The sequence below is a fragment of the Oncorhynchus mykiss genome, chromosome 7, assembly GCF_013265735.2.
Source record: "Oncorhynchus mykiss isolate Arlee chromosome 7, USDA_OmykA_1.1, whole genome shotgun sequence".
Lineage (NCBI taxonomy): Eukaryota > Metazoa > Chordata > Actinopteri > Salmoniformes > Salmonidae > Oncorhynchus > Oncorhynchus mykiss.
Window position 1 is genome coordinate 36,667,684 of NC_048571.1, and position 16,827 is coordinate 36,684,510.

Genomic DNA, 16,827 nt, shown 5'->3' on the forward strand with positions numbered 1-16,827 from the left:
AATGATCCTCTATAAAATATACGTTTCAAGAAAGACACAGGGTTTGTATGAGGTAGTCTGCTAATCACAGCTATTTGCAAAATAAAATTATGGAGAAATAATGTTGTAACAGATCTGAAGATGAATTTAAGTAGGCCTACAGCTGTGTTGGAGTGTAGTAAATATTTCCACATGTAGGCCTATCTCCAGAAATTCTTTCTGGAGATTTAGGCCTAAACGAGGAGACAAACTCTTGTTCTTACTCCAACCATTAGCCGTGTTCGGAATTAATTTTATTTGATGACAGTATTTCTTTTTTTTTGTAATTTCGAGCAGTTGAATCCTTTCAATCATTAGAGATCATACCTACAAAAGTATTTAACTGCGTTTCAGAATATTGAAAACAGAAAGCGGGATAAAAACTCAACAATAAAACCTGCGAAGCAAACCGCATACCCGACCGGCTTAATTCACAACAATACCGAAAGCAAGCAGCTTTACTGCTACTAATAACATTATTATTATTATTGACCATAGTAGCCTAGACCCAATGGTATTATTAACTGTAAGGGGTAGTTGAAGTAGGGGCAGTTGAAGTAGTAGGCGTTTTACTATTATGGTATTATTTTGTTATATTTGAAGATTCGGCCTATTTGGAGACATGCTTTTGCCAGTAAACATATTTTCTATCAATGCATCATTAGCGCCAAAGATGTTCAATATTATTTTACTTAATATTAGCAGGTAGGCTATAAATAGGCTACCTATATAATGTTGATGCTGACAGAACGCATGCGTTACTATATTGTGAACCTGAATGAGCATGGTGGTGGCTTTGATGCAACCAGGGTGTAAATTACCAGACAATTGAAGTCTTTATCTATTCTTTCATAATAGCCCCCATAATAGCCAACCACCCATTTATTTCCCCAAGATTCATCTGGATTTGTCAATCTGAATTTTGGGAGGTGGGATGTCTTCTCTTCTCCTCCAATGCCCTCCTTTTCCCTTCCCTCTCTCCTTTATTGCCTCTCAGCGAATCTTCAAAGATCGCGGACCCTATAATTAAGGGGCGGGCTCTCTCTTTCCAAAGAGGTCTGTGCGCTCGTGCCGGAGTTCTCCCAAACTGTCCTGGGACCACGAGCAGAGAAGAGAACAGTCTATCCAACTTCCCTCTCGACTCTTTGGACTTTGTTTCTCAGGGATGGCTGCATCTATCCTGGAGGTATGGAATATACTTGTATGTGTTTTTGAATGAACTTTTAAGTTGTTTTACAGTTAGGGCGCCAATTGCTGCTGTATTTTTCATGAACTGAGTGTCGAGGTCAACTTAATGCGCACTGGTAGGCTACTATATCTGTCTGTTCAGTGCGCTCCTTGAACGATCAGTCATGTCGTTAGGGTATGTTCTTGAGGTAATGGAGAAAATGAGAAAGAACGTTGCACTGTTGACATTCTACAAATAGGCTTTTATAAGACAATATTAGATTGTGAAAACCTATAGGCTATGGCCTAAATGTAACGGTTGGCTCTCCATCTGTCAGAATTTGTGTGCGTAACTGCATTCTCTGACTAAAAATCTGGACTTTATTTTGAAGGTCATCAACAGCATTAAAGTGTAGGTAATATAATTACCATTTGGAATGCATGTTATAAATGTCAGTTATGGGCCAATGCTGTAATATTTAGGCTTAGCCTATCCAAACTGATAATGTGACCGTTAGGCACGTTGGATGATATAGCAGACCTAGGAAAACACGGCCAACATGAAGCTCTATATGACCGAAGATTCTTACTGAAAAGTTTGGTTAGGCCTACTGCTTAGAAGACAGCTTGGAGCCCACATGTTTGGCAAATCAGTCAACAACAAAATCAACAAGAAACGCTACATTATGTTACACATGTAATCTCTCTCCAACCCTTCCCAAAAGATTCCACTGCAATTAAAGTATTAGCCTACATCTCTGCCGGTCATCAAAACTAAAGCAGGGGACATACAAGCTAAGACTCAACGGGGAGGGGATTGAAAATTGATTGACAGCAATTAACCTGGAAACGGGAGCTAAGGCAACAGGATAAGCCAAATCGACAGCAGGCGCTTATTAGGGAGACGGGTAAATCCACCCTCAACAGCCATGCGGCGCCCCTTGGGACTTTGTTGCTTCTGTGAGGAGACTAGAGACCTAAATGGTCTTAAGTTTAATAGCTTGAATCTGCCCAATAATCGTGTAGGCTATAGGGTACTAGGGGGTAACTAGCCTCTACTAAGAAGAATGTAATTAATTGTTGTTTTTAGAAAAGGGGTGTTTTTAAAGTATGGTGGTTATTGCAGAAAATTATGGCATAGGGTTAATCCATTTAATCAATTTTATTTTGAAATTCTTCTTCAGGATCAGTGGGTCCCCCACGGGACGGTTGAGCTAACGTAGGCTAATGTGATTAGCATGAGGTTGTAAGTAACAAGAACATTTCCCAGGACATAGACATATCTGATATTGGCAGAAATAATACATTCTTGTTAATCTAACTGCACTGTCCAATTTACAGTAGTTATTACAGTGAAATAATACCATACTATTGTTTGAGGAGAGTGCACAGTTATAAACGTGAAAAGTTATTAATAAACCAATTAGGCACATTTGGGCAGTCTTGATACAAAATGTTGAACAGAAATGCAACGGTTCATGGATCAGCTTAAAACGTTGCACATACACTGCTGCCATCTAGTGGCCAAAATCAAAATTGTGCCAGGGCTGGAATAATATATTATGGCCTTTCTCTTGCATTTCAAAGATGATGGTACAAAAAAATACAAAAAACAGTTGTTTTTTCTTTGTATTTTCTTTTCACAAGATCTATTGTGTTATATTCTCCTACATTCAAATTGTCCACAAACTTCAAAGTGTTCCCTTTAAAATGGTATCAAGAATATGCTTCAATGCCTGAGCTACAGGCGGTTCAATTTGGGTATGTCATTTTAGGCAAAAATTGAAAAAAAGTGGTAGATCCTTAAGAGGTTTTAACTCACCTGCACATTCATTTTCTTTGTTCTTTCTTCGTTGTTCTTTTTTCATGTAATCCAGTATGTACAATTGCACTAAATATTATTGAAATAATGCAAGATTTTAAATCCCAGCAGTCTTTAAAATGACATTCAGGAGCAAAAGGTTTTCAATACTTGTTGTGAATTCCTAAAATAAAAATATATTAATTGGAATATAATATTAGAATGGAATATAACTAATAACATTGGAATTTAAAATTCAATAACAATACATCATAACTCAACTAATTCAGTGTAACAGTGATGTCGCATCTCTCATGCTCTGCAATTGCACAATGCTAATTTGTACATAGGTCACAAATTAAGCTATGTAGAGCGAAATTGGAGCACTACTCATGAAACCAGATCCTGTACTGCTCACACCTAATCCAGTCCCGACCTGTGAATGAAAACAGCTCCTTACAGAAAATACACTCTACTAATCTACCAAATACTAATGGTGGGTGATGTGGCTTGTTGTGTTGCAACAACCTTCTTTGAGACAACCTTTTTTAAAGAACCTGATCCGTTTTCTTACTCTCTCTTTTCTTGTTGTTGATGTTTCTGTTGAGCATTTTCCTCCATCAACCTTTTGTAAGGTGAGGCTGTCAGCACAGCCACAGACTCTGCCTTCCTCTTCTTCGGCCTCTCCTCCTGGAGCTTCGGCCTCAGGGACAACTCCAATAGAACTGCTGCAGCTTTTGGCTGTTGGTTTAAGCAAAAACAAACAAACAAACAAACAAGAACACATGAGGATTGGTACAATAAACACTTCTAATCACTATATATAAATATATATATTCCCTAAAATGAGTGCTGACTATTTTTTGTAAACAACATTTGGAACAAGGGTAGGCTGCAGGGTGGAGGTTGTGGCAGAGGTAGATGTGGTGGAGGTAGAGATTTTGGTGTTAGAGCTGCTGGAGGTGGAGGTACTGTAGAGCTAGTGATGGCAGCGGTAGAGGTGGCAGCGGTGGCGGTAGAGCACTGTGATTGAATGGAGACTATGCATTCAAAATAAACAACAAAAACAATACATCGTTGTTAGTACTATAAACACTTTCTACCACGTCCATGCTGCTTCTGCTATTTTTAATTCATTTAGATCACTTTTTCTTACCGGCAATGGGCTCAGGCTGCTCTATAACCTCCGTGGCCAAGAAGTCTGCCTCTGTAAAGATGTCCTTTTCAAAGGTCACAGCCCACTGGCCCGGAAGCCTCTACTCCTCTCTCCACACTGGCCACCTTGTTAAAGGCCTTTGCGAAGAGGCCAGCCATTTGGTATATACCTATCTTTTCCCCAGGAAGCATCGTCATCCACTGATCTCCTGCCCTGTTGTAAAAGGCCATCAGACCCTTGAAGAAGGTACGGTCTAACGGCTGCATCTTCTGGCTGCAGTGGGGTGGCAGAGTGATGAGAATAACTCCCTGGCCTCTTGCTGGCAAGAAAGCCTCCAGGGTCTTATGGGAGTGGTGCCCATCGATGATAAGGATGTGGGATTCATCAGGGGTGCAACCAACTCTGTGGGCAAAGTGGTAGAGCCAGTTGTCAAAGATGGTACTGTCGACACAGCCTGAGTCACTTACCCTTCCCACAGACCCTGGAGGTGCTCTAACCAGCAGCTGTTCGTTCATCTTCTTCCGGTGTAAGAGGGGCGGTACGTACTGCTCCGCTACACTGATAGCACAAATTACTGTGAAACCCCTCTCTGTGCTGGTCATCCATGCAACCTATTTTGCTCCCTTGTTACCACCACAGGCAACGGTTTCTGGATATTTTGTATTCCAGTCTCATCTATTTTCCAAATCTTTGTTGGCCTGACGTCCCTGATGCTGTTTAAAATGTCCTTGTAGGCCATCAAAAACTGGTGAACCTTATGTTTATTTAAGCCCACGGCTCTCGCAAGACTGGTTGATTAAAGTATTCACACCCCTTGACGTTTTCAACATTTTGTTGTGTTACAGCCTGAATTTAAAATTGATTCAGTTGAGATGTTTTTGGTCACTGGCCTACACATAGTACCTCATAATGTCAAAGTAATTAAAAATTAAACATGAAAGCTGAAATGTCTGAAGTCAATAAGTATTCAGCACCTTTGTTATGCCAATCCTTCATAAGTTCAGGAGTAAAAATTTGCTTATCAAGTCACATAATAAGTTGCATGAATTCTGTGCAATAATAGTGATTAATTTGATTTTTGAATGACTACCTCATCTCTGTAGCCCACACATACAATCATCTGTAAGGTCCCTCAGTCAAACAGTAGATTTCAAACACAGATTCAACCACAAAGACCAGTGTTTCGCAAAGGGAACCTATTGATAGGTGGATAAAAAACAGCAGACATTGAATATCCCTTTGAGCATGGTGAAATTATGAATTACACTTTGTCAAAAGACATCAGCCAAGAGCTCCGAAAAAATATTGTAGACCTCCACAAGTCTGGTTCATCCTTGGGAGCAATTTCCAAATGCCTGAAGGTACCACGTTCATCTGTACAAACAATAGTATGCCAGTATAAACACCATGGGACCACGCAGCCATCATACCGCTCAGGAAGGAGACGCGTTCTGTCTCGTAGAGATGAATATACTTTGGTGCGAAAAGTGCAAATCAATCCAAGAACAACAGCAAAGGACCTTGTGAAGATGCTGAAGGAAACAGATACAAAAGTATCTATATCCACAGTAAACGAGTCCTATATCGACATAACCTGAAAGGCTGCTCAGCAAGGAAGAAGCCACTGCTCCAAAACCACCATAAAAAATGCCAGACTACGGTTTGCAAGAGGACATGGGGACGAAGATAATACTTTTTGGAGAAATGTCCTCTGGTCTGATGAAACAAAAATAGAACTGTTTGGCTATAATGACCATCGTTATGTTTGGAGGAAAAAGGGGGAGGCTTGCAAGGAGGAACTGGTCTTCACAAAATAGATGGCATCATGAGGCAGAAAAATTATGTGGATATATTGAAGCAACATCTCGAGACATCAGTGAGGAAGTTAAAGCTTGGTCGCAAATGGGTCTTCCAAATGGACAATGACCCCAAGCGTACTTCCAAAGTTGTGGCAAAATGGCTTAAGGACACCAAAGTCAAGGTATTGGAGAGGCCATCACAAAGCCCTGAACTAATTCCTAAATAAAATTTGTGGGCAGAACTGAAAATGCGTGTGTGAGCAAGGAGGCCTATAAAACCTGACTCAGTCACAACAGCTCTGTCAGGAGGAATGGGCCAAAATTCACCCAACTTATTGTGGGAAGCTTGTGGAAGGCTACCTGAAACGTTTGACCCAAGTTAAACAATTTAAGGGCAACGGTACCAAATACTAATTGAGTGTATGTAAACTTCTGACCCACTGGGAATGTGATGAAAGAAATAAAAGCTGAAATAAATCAGTCTCTCTACTGTTATTCTGTCATTTCACATTCTTAAAATAAAGGTATGCGTGTAATCGTTTAAGGACTGCAGAGTTTTGAAAGTTTTGATCCTAACTGACTTTAGACAGGGCATTTGTACTAGGATTAAATGTCAGGAATTGTGAAAAATTGAGTTTAAATGTATTTGGTTAAGGTGTATGTAAACTTCAACTTCAACTGTATATTTTGGTGGGGCAAACAAAAATAATAATTATGCCTGCCAGAAAAGCCACAACACAACACTAAACAATATATTAATTGCACTATAATGGTGACAAACAGTGCCCACAAACTGTTAGGGACTATACCTTACAACTGCTACACCTGGCTATCAGCGGAGTCTTGTCTGGCAGCGAAACAGTTCATTCAGCCTCATTTACTGCCTTTAAAAAAATATATAACTTACATACTTGCTTAAACAGATGTGGTTTCTACTGACAATTGAGATGTACAAACTATGGCATAAAGGGATGACGAGCGGATGAGAGGCAGTCCTCTCATGTTTATCTCAATGTTTATCTCAATGTTTATGTCCAATGGCCGATGAGCACCGATACCTTTTATCTATAATTTCTCTTCATTCTTTATGTGAAATGTAAAAAATTTAACCCAGTCCTCAGGAACATTCATTGTCTTCTTGGTTAGCAACTCCAGTGTGCCCTTGTGCATTAGGTTAATGTCCTGCTGAAAGGTGAATTCCTCTCCCAGTGCCTGGTGGAAAGCAGACTAAACCAGGTTTTCCTCTAGGATTTTGTTGGTGCTTAACTCTATTCCATAAATGTTGTATCCTTAAAAACTCTGCAGTCCTTAAACGATTACAAGCATACCTATAACATGATGCAGCCACCACTATGCTTGAAAATATGGAGAATGGTATTCAGTAATGGTTGTAATGGATTTGCCCTAGACATAACACTTTGTATTTAGGACAAAAAGTTAATTATTTTGCCAAATGTTCTGCAGCACTACTTTACTGTTTTGTTGTAAACGGGATGAACATTTTAGATATTTTTTTCTGTACAGGCTTCCTTCTTTTCACTGTAAATTAGGTTAGTATTGTGGACAGTGCGACCCGTCATTCAGGCTGCCCCACCTGTTTTGAGCTCCACCTGATTAGCAATATATATACAATATATATATACGTATATATAGTAAATTGTTTGCAAACTGAGGTGTGAAACATATTAATGCCAAAATAACATGCAAAACAGGTCCCAAATATTTTGGGGGGCATTAATACGTGTCACATATCAGTTTGCAAAAAACAATGTAAACACAATCATCATCATCATCATTGAGTTATTAAAGCCTCATACAAACTTAGTCTCTTTTTTGCTTTCTTGAGTAAGGCAGCTCCAAATTTCAGCCTAGCTCAGTGCCTTCTGTGGTGGGGTACCCAGTGGAAAAATACAGAGTGCAGGGGTTGGTAACGTTCTCTATTTATTAGAGAACATTAGTCTAGCGCCGTGATTGGCTCAGTGTTCTGCCACTCATGGGGACACTACATTACTGCAAAATTGAAGGGTGGAGTTCGAAAATTCAAGCCCCTTGGGTGCTGCCATAGTTACATTAGAAGTGCCCATCCAGGAAGGTTTAAGGTCATTGGCCACAGATACAATTATATCAAATCACATCATATCTACAGTAGCTTTGATTGGACTGATGATGTCAACATCATACTTTCAACATCTTAGCTAGCAAGCTAGCATTCATCATCATGAATCAAGTTGACAATCTACTGGCAAATTGAACATTTAATGCAAGACATGAAAATGGCTGTCTAGCAGTTACAAACAACCAATTTGACAGAGCTTGAAGACTTTTGAAAATAATGATGGGAAAATGTTGCACAATCGATGATGTGGGAAGCTCTTTGAACTCACAGCCGTAATTCCTGCCAAAGGTGCTTCTTACAAAGTATTTCCTCAGGGGTGTGAATACATATGTTAATTAGATATTTCTGTATTTAATTTTCAATACATTTGCAAACATTTCTAAAAACATGTTTTCACTTTGTCATTATGGGGTATTGTGTGTCGATGGGTGAGAAAAAATAAATGTAATCTATTTGAATTCAGGCTGTAACACAACAAAATGTGGATTAAATCAAGGTGTATGAATACTTTGTGAAGGCACTGCATCAGCCTAAAAGTCTTAAGACTTGATGTACACTATACATGCTAGAGGTTTATTGAGCAACCTGGTCTCAGATCAAAACATATTATATTTTACTAAAATGTGTGCCACTCTATTTAGTATGATATGATATACATTAGGTTAGGTTAGGTTACATTACATTGGCCTACTACCAATGTAATAGAGGTCGAATCATAAAATACGAATTGTAGGACGTATAGTATCCTACATCTTGACCGCTCGACTGCTTTAGTGTGATATTCTACGTTTGACTGCTTTAGTATGATATGCTACGTTAGGTTAGAGCAGAGATTCCCAAACTCGGCCCTCTGGACCCCAAGGGTTGCACATTTCATTTTTTTGTCCTAACACTACACAGCTGATTCAAATTATCAAAGCTTGAAAATTAGTTGATTATTTGAATCAGCTGTGTTTTTCTAGGGCAAAAATCAAAACGTGCACCCCTTGGGGTTCCGAGGACCAAGTTTGGGAAACCCTGGGTTAGGGGTTAGGGTTAAGAGTTAAGGTTAGGGTTATGGGAAGGATTATGCTAAATTGTTGCAAAGTCAAAAAAAAAATAGTATTTAAAATTCACATTCTAATCACATTTAATTCCTATTTTCCACTTTCTTTCATTCTTCAGTCACTTTGCCAAAACAAGCAGCCTACATCAAGACAGTCATTTCATTTAAATTCAGCTGAAAAACGAATGAGAGGGGAAAGCAGAAAAAACAGCCTGCCATACTGTTTTGATTAGTGTTGACACTGACAGAAGCAATAGTAGTAGCAGCCATTTCCTGTGTCTAATCCCTCCTGTCTCCTCATCTCTCTAGGAGGAAGATCGTTATGGCTCCAGTTCTTTTGCTATGCTAACCGCCACCTGCAACAAGTTTGGAAGCCCTGTGAGGGACTCAGCCACAACTGGAAAGACCGGCACCGGCAGCACCATTCCAGGCAAGAAGCAGTATAGCATGACCTTAGACCTCCAGAAGAACGGCAGGGGAGGGGACAGCATTGAGAACTCCTATACTGGGTTGTTCAGCTCCGGAGGGAGGCTACTCACACCCACCGAGAGTCCACCACCGTCTTCTGGGGGGTACACGTCTGAGTACAACCCATTCTCCCACTCCTTCCAGAGCTCCATGTCCCAGGAGCAGTCCTTGCTGGTGTCCAAGGCCCACGGCACTGCCGACTGTCTGACCAGCGTCTACACCTCCCTGGACATGACCCACCCTTACGGCTCCTGGTACAAGGCTGGCATCCACCCCGGCATCACCGCTGCCCCCTCCAATGCCACATCTTCCTGGTGGGAAGTCCACCCCAACACCAACTGGTTAAGTGCTGCCCAGCCCCAGACCGACAGCCTCCAGGGCTCCCTCCAGCCCATCCCTCCCCAAACCTCCCTCAGCCCCCAGCTGCCCAGCTATGCTTCTGACTTCACCTCCATCAACGCAGCTCAGTACCCCTCAGTGAGCCTGGGCTCCTCATCACACCTCCTCCAGTCCTCCCAGCACATGCTGCCTCAGGACACGTACAAGCCCAAGCAGGTGTCCGGCAGGGGGCAGATGGAGAGTCAGATGGGCCTGAAGCCTTCAGCTGGATCACGAGGGTTTGGAGGAACCACCACTGGCAGGTCCACCTGTGACTGTCCCAACTGCCAGGAGTTGGAGCGGCTGGGGGCCTCAGCTGCATCCCTGAGGAAGAAGCCTGTCCATAGCTGCCACATCCCAGGGTGTGGTAAAGTCTATGGGAAGGCCTCGCATCTCAAGGCCCACCTCCGCTGGCACACTGGAGAGAGACCCTTCGTCTGCAACTGGCTGTTCTGTGGGAAGCGATTCACACGCTCCGACGAACTGGAGAGGCATGTCCGCACGCACACGCGGGAGAAGAAGTTCACCTGCCTGCTGTGTAACAAGAGATTCACCCGCAGTGACCACCTCAGCAAGCACCAGAAGACGCACGCAGAGTCTGCCCTGCAGCAGGGAAAGACCGGGGAGGGAGAGACCCAGGACACCAGGAATGAGGAGATGGCAGACCCCAATAAACCCAACACGGCCATGCAGAATAATGGAGGAGTCCCTAGTGACCCTACTAACAAAGGAGAGAAAACTGGTTCAGGCAATGGGGTGGAAATGAGCAGTGGACTGCTGGAGATCTAACTTCATTCTATATGTTGTCTTGTAGGGTTAGTTGTTGCACCGTTGTTGTGCTGCAAAGTTAACTATGTAGCTAAAAACAAACATAATTATTTTGTATTAGTACATGCTTCCCACACTCTGACATTGTTTGTCAAAGGATGCATTTGACATTGATCAAGATAACCGGACAGGCAGGTTGAAAATACACATTCTGTGGACCACACACACACACATGTACACACAGCCACCACACACAACATTTCTTCATTTTCTGCAAGAGCAGAGGTAAAATTACTAGGAAGCCAAAGAAGAAAATAAGCGTAGATAGCATGAGGGAGTTTATGGGGTATTGCTTACTCCATAAAGTTTAATTTTGTACTTTATTACTTCAGTAAGAAACAGACAAGTTGTGGTTTAATCTGATACTGCATACATTTTGTTTTTGGGTTTGCAAATGTGTGTATGTATGCTTCCTCTGATGTATTATTTAATTGTCTATTTACACAAATAATCTAATTTATGTCTTATATTATAAGACTTAAAGATGATCTTGCATTGTGCAGACAGCGTATTATTGCCTAATAAATGGCAAGTTAAAGCTGGCCATTGATGATCATTTAGTAATTAAGATTTTTGTTGTTTCTTTTATTTATTGATTATAACTAAGATGCTGTTGTTGGTGCTGTAGTGTTTGAAGGTTTAGTTGTTTCTGAAAACTACTATTTCTACATAACCTTTCTATTGTGAAGTCTGCACACCTGCCACGTTGATAGTTGATGAAAGCCTTTAGTGGCTTGGCTGATTCTAGAGCAGTGTTATTTTTCTGCCCTTCTCTGTTTTGTGGATTAACCTCTTTTACAACTAACTGTAATGAAAATGACACTTGCAACAGCAATATTAAAACACTTAAGTTAGATAGTGATCAGATGGTATATTTTCATATCCTACATTTATCACACTAATGCATGATGGATATTTTTGATAATAAACTCTGGATATCTCTTTCATCTTTCCATCCCTCTGTCCTCTAAATCCCTCTTTCTATTGCCATAATCTTACTGCATGTATTCCCCTCCACCTTGATCTTCTTGCCTCCACCTCTTAACCAAAATACCTTCATTATCTTCTTGCAGGCGCCACAAACAAAGCGGTCGACTGAGATTTACTCTATGGTCGACACAATAACCCCTTTGACAGCGCCACTGTAGTTACACCACTATAGTTACCACGGAGACAATCAGGTCTCTCTTCAGCCTCACAGAGTCAATTAGACCTAGCAATGGTCCAGTTAAGTGAGGGAAGGAGGGAGGGAATGGGAGGAAGAAGGGAGATGGAGGAGGAAAGTAATTGCATGGTTTATTGAGGGAGGTGTCTAAACAAAAGGCTAAAATTAAAGTTAGAGAGAGATAAAGGACAAAAAACATGAGGATGTGGACTGGAGGGAATAGTTTCTGCATAGGAGAGGACCTACCTGAAGGTATGGATTACTGAGGTTAAGTTAGAATTAAATGATTGTCAAGAGAGGTTATGTACAACAGGTGTTGAGGGAGAAGACCGAGGAACATGGACATCAGTGTTGTCAATAACAAGGTACTAAATACATTTTCTTTTGAAAGGAAAGGAAGAGTAATGTGGTTGGTGGATGGAAGGCAGCACAGCACAGTTCATGGGATTACAAAAATTGCTTACTTGAGTCCAAACTATTTTTCTTATCATTTAGAATTATATATTTGAGATTCAATTCACATTTTATTAGTGAGAAAATATGTTTGCGCACAGTGTGTTATACAGTGAAACAATTTCAACATTACATTTCAGAACATGTCACATTAAAGGACAGCTTTCCTCAAGAACTTCAAAGCTGTCCTAACCCCCACCCCCAACTCCCAACCCCCATACAGATTCCCCTGTCCTGCTCTTCCATTTACACTTCCCTTCCCATGCCTCATGGTTCCAATTTAACTCTTCTAATGAGCTGTAGTTGAGGTCCATTTCTATAAAATATCCCCAGGCCCAGTCTGTCATCAGGGAGTGACATGTTTATAGTGGTCTGAAGTGGGTGCACTGCTCCTGCCGCACTGCTCTATGCTGTCCAGTCCACAACATATTAAAGCTTGTAGTGGGGGAATGGGTAGGGATGGTAGGGTGTGTCAGGCAAGGCAGAGTGGAGACAGGGGGTAGAGAGGAGGGTGGCTTTTAAGTAGTCTTGTACAACTGGTATTTTGCTCCCTGTTTAATATAGCTACCCCAGCCGGTTAGCACAGCAGCAGTGGTGGTAACAGTGGTAGCTGGTAACCTTAACTTTATTTTTAGGAAGCTTCAAATACGGTCATAAAAAGATAAATATATAGCAAGTGAAAAACTGACAATTGACAAAAAAACTGACAATCAAAAAACTGACATATGGTACAGTCAAATTGTACCATATGTCTCTCTCTCTCCTACTACCCCCTACCCCAGACTCACAACCGTGTAACATGGATTCTCTATTTCAACTAGGATACAGAGTGTCCAAAATATCCAAAGGACGCCTAACCAACCTGTTAAAACCATCAACACTGTCTATTGTCTACCCAACTCATTGCGTGGCCTCATTGCAAACATTCAATCAAACCATGTTAAGTTTAGGAGTTAAGAAGATAGAACATGGAAGAATAACATGGAGATACAGTTCAATAACCTCACCAAGCTTTATGAACCATCATCACCACTCAGATTTGTCCCTGTGGCAATGTTTTCCTTTTAAAAAGAAATATAGATTGTTAGAATGCCTCAGCATATGTTAATGACACAGTCTTTCCTGCCTTTATTTTAGTATGGCTGAATAGCTGCAGAAACAATGGAGTTTACAGACAAAGCTGATGGGAACTTGTGGAGCAGAGCTTCCCCAGCCCCTGGGTGTAATAGGGCCAGGGTTATTAAACACAGGACAAAGGTACAGGTGTCTGCTGGTGTGACTAGGGTCTATCAACAGGGCTGGAGACTGGGGAGAGAGGGAGAAAGGGAGGAGTGATGGCTGGAGGGGGAGAGAGGGAGGAGAATGTTGACGGTAGGCTAGGCAACCAGGCAAGAGTTAAAAACAAGATAAGACCTGAGAGAGAGGGGAAAGAGGGGAACAGGGAAAAGGTAGACCTGACCTCTCTAAACCACAACAAGACTGATCGGTCAGTGAGGCCAGGAAGATAGAGGGAATAAAACAGAGAGAAAACATTTAGTTTGGAAGGAATAGACCCAGTTCAGTTTTATTACCTTAAAAAAACATTTGTTCTGCTTAAAAGTAATTCCATACCAACACTCCAAACTCAATTATTCCCATAGAGACTCCCATGTTGCTCAATAATACTTTCTACATAACCTACTAGCCTAACCATTCACAGCCTAACCATTAATAGAAAACTGTCATGAGAGCTCTGTCCTTAGGCTGAGTTATACTGGGTGAACTAAAGAGATTCACCAAAGGCACCATAAATGAGCCCATTTTGTTTTTAGGAACTGTGCGCAGGTTGTGGGTGACTCCGTGTATCAGGACAAGACCCAGATGCAGACAGTTCGAATCACAGATATTTATTACAAAAAAGGGGGCAGGTAAATGACAGATCAGGGCAGGCAGAATGGTCAAAACTGCGCTCGTGTATCAACTACCAGGCCTGAATGACATCACGAGGTGTACAACAGGAGACAAAGGGCTGTGAGACCGGGGATTAATTCTAGATACATGGAAAGCGGGATGTATACGGAGAGTGCGGGGCAACAGAAGGCGAACAGCAGAGGGGCTAAGGACCTTAGAGATGGGGAAAGGGCAGATAAAATGGAGGGAAAGTTTGCGGAACTCCACATGGAGGGGCAGATCCCGAGTGGACAGCCATACCCTCTGCCCGAGACGGTAGCAGGGAGCAGGCGTCCGGTGGCAGTCCGCCTGTCGCCGATACTTGGAGGTGGTCTTGAGGAGGGCGGACTGGGCTCTCTTCCAAGTACGGCGACAGCGGCAGACGAACATCTGGCAGAGGGTATGCTGACCTCTTCCTCCTGCTCAGGGAAGAGCGGGGGCTGATAACCCATGGAACACTCGAACGGCGAGAGACCAGGGGCCAAGCAGGTAAGGGTGTTGTGGGCGTATTCCACCCACACGAGTTGCTGGCTCCATGTGGTGGGGTTGGCGGAGATGAGGCAATGAAGAGTCGTCTCCAGGTCCTGATTGGCTCGCTCCGACTGGCCGTTAGATTGGGGGTGAAAACCGGAAGACAGGCTGGCTGATGCCACAATGAAGGTGCAGAAGGCGTTCCGGAGGTCCAACTTGGAGAAGATGGCAGCCCCCTAGAGAGGCTTGAAAGCCAAGGCGATGAGTGGAAGCGGGTAACAACCTTTAACAGTGATGTCATTCAAGCCCGGTAGTTTATACACGAGCGCAGGGTTTTGTAGACAGAAGGACGGATAGCCCCTGCAGCCAGGGAGTCCTCAATGTACCTCTCCATTGCCTTGTTCTCTGGACCTGACAGGGAATAAAGCCGTCCCTGAGGTGAAGTAGTGCCTGGAAGAAGGTCGATGACGCAGTCATAGGGCCGGTGTGGAGGAAGCGAGGTGGCACGGGCCTTGCTGAAAACCTCCCGGAGGTCCTGGTATTCTGCGGGATGATGGAGAGATCGGGGGTTTTCCTGAGCCCGCAGGAAGACGTTCCGGGGTAGGCTGTGCCTACAGTCCAATCAAAAAGGGGATTGTATCTCTGGAGCCATGAAAACCCCAACCTGAGGGGGTACCTGAGGGGATTTGGTAAGTAGAAACTGGATCGACTCGCTGTGATTGCCTGATACTCACAGGTTGATAGGAATCGTGTTGTGGGTGACTCTGCCAATCAAACGCCTGTCCAGCGCTCTGACATCCATGGGAATTTAGAGGGGTTGAGTGGGGATTCCCAGCTCAGACACCAGGGTAGCGTCTGTAAAACTCTTGTCGGCCCCAGAGTCAAGTATTACTCGGAGAGATTTGGACCGGTCAACCCACAGCAGTATGACATGGAGAGGGGTATGAGTAAGGGGAGACTGGACATTATCCGTAATGCCCACCAGTGTACTCATACCTCCTGATGCGTCAGGTTTTTTACAGGACAGGTAGCAATGTAATGAGCTGTAGTCCCACAATTCAGATAGCTCTTGGTGTTCAGTCTGTGTAACCATTTGGCGGGAAACAGTCTAGCTCTGGAGAAGAGTCGGCAGACCTCCTCTGCCTCCTACGTTCCCCGAAGTCACCCATCGATCCAGATGGTGAAGGCGATAAGAGATTTGAGATTGATGGGCAGCTCCCGGGCTGCGAGCTCGTCTTTCACCTCCTCCGATAACCCATGAAGGAATGTGACGAACGGGGCTACCGGGTTCCAGGCACTTTCGGCAGACAACGTGCGGAAATCAACCGCATAGTCTGCCACACTACGAGAGTCTTGGCGTTGCCGGAGTAGCTTCCAAGCGGCCTCTCTCTCGGACAACGGAGAATCAAACACTTTCTTCACCTCCGCCATGAGCTCCACTAGACTGAAACACACAGTGACTTGTTGCTCTCACACTGCCGTAGCCCAGCTGAGAAACCTCCTGGACATCAGTGTTATAAGGTATGCTACCTTCAAACAGTCCAAGGGGAAAAAAAGAGGGCTGTAGCTCAAAGATGAGGGAGCACTGGGAGAGAAATGCCCAACATGTCCCTGAATCTCCAACGAAGCGTTCCGGAGTAGGTAAGCAGGGTTCTCGGGAAGCCATGATGGGCTGGGGGGGACACACGCTACTGGGAGGTTACGGTAGTGGTTAGCTGTCTAATAGACAATCCGCAAACTTGTTCAAGCAATGTATGGAAAGTACCGTCATTGGGTTTTGCCAAGGTCTGGAATCCTTCCATAAGGTTGTGAAGTAACTCCTCTTGTCTTCCAATGGTGGCTCTGTAGGAGGAGATGGTGTCGCTGAGCTGGTTCGAGTCTATTGGGTCAGTCATGGCCAGTTCGTACTATCAGGATAAGACCCAGATGCAGACAGTTCAAATCACATATGTTTATTACAAAATAGGGGGCAGGCAAACGACAGGTCAAAGGCAGACAGGGGTCAATAATGCAGGGCAGAGTCAGTAAGGTAC

General features: G+C 43.1%; 1 protein-coding gene across 1 annotated transcript; it reads left to right on the plus strand.

Moving 5' to 3' along the window:
* The first annotated feature begins 1,117 nt into the window (after positions 1-1,117).
* Positions 1,118-11,822, plus strand: LOC110527688 (transcription factor Sp7). Its single transcript, XM_021609128.2, has 2 exons — positions 1,118-1,204; positions 9,412-11,822. Exons 1-2 carry the CDS (start codon positions 1,184-1,186, stop codon positions 10,735-10,737), a joined length of 1,347 nt encoding a protein of 448 aa, XP_021464803.2. The 5' UTR covers positions 1,118-1,183; the 3' UTR covers positions 10,738-11,822.
* Positions 11,823-16,827: the final 5,005 nt, after the last annotated feature.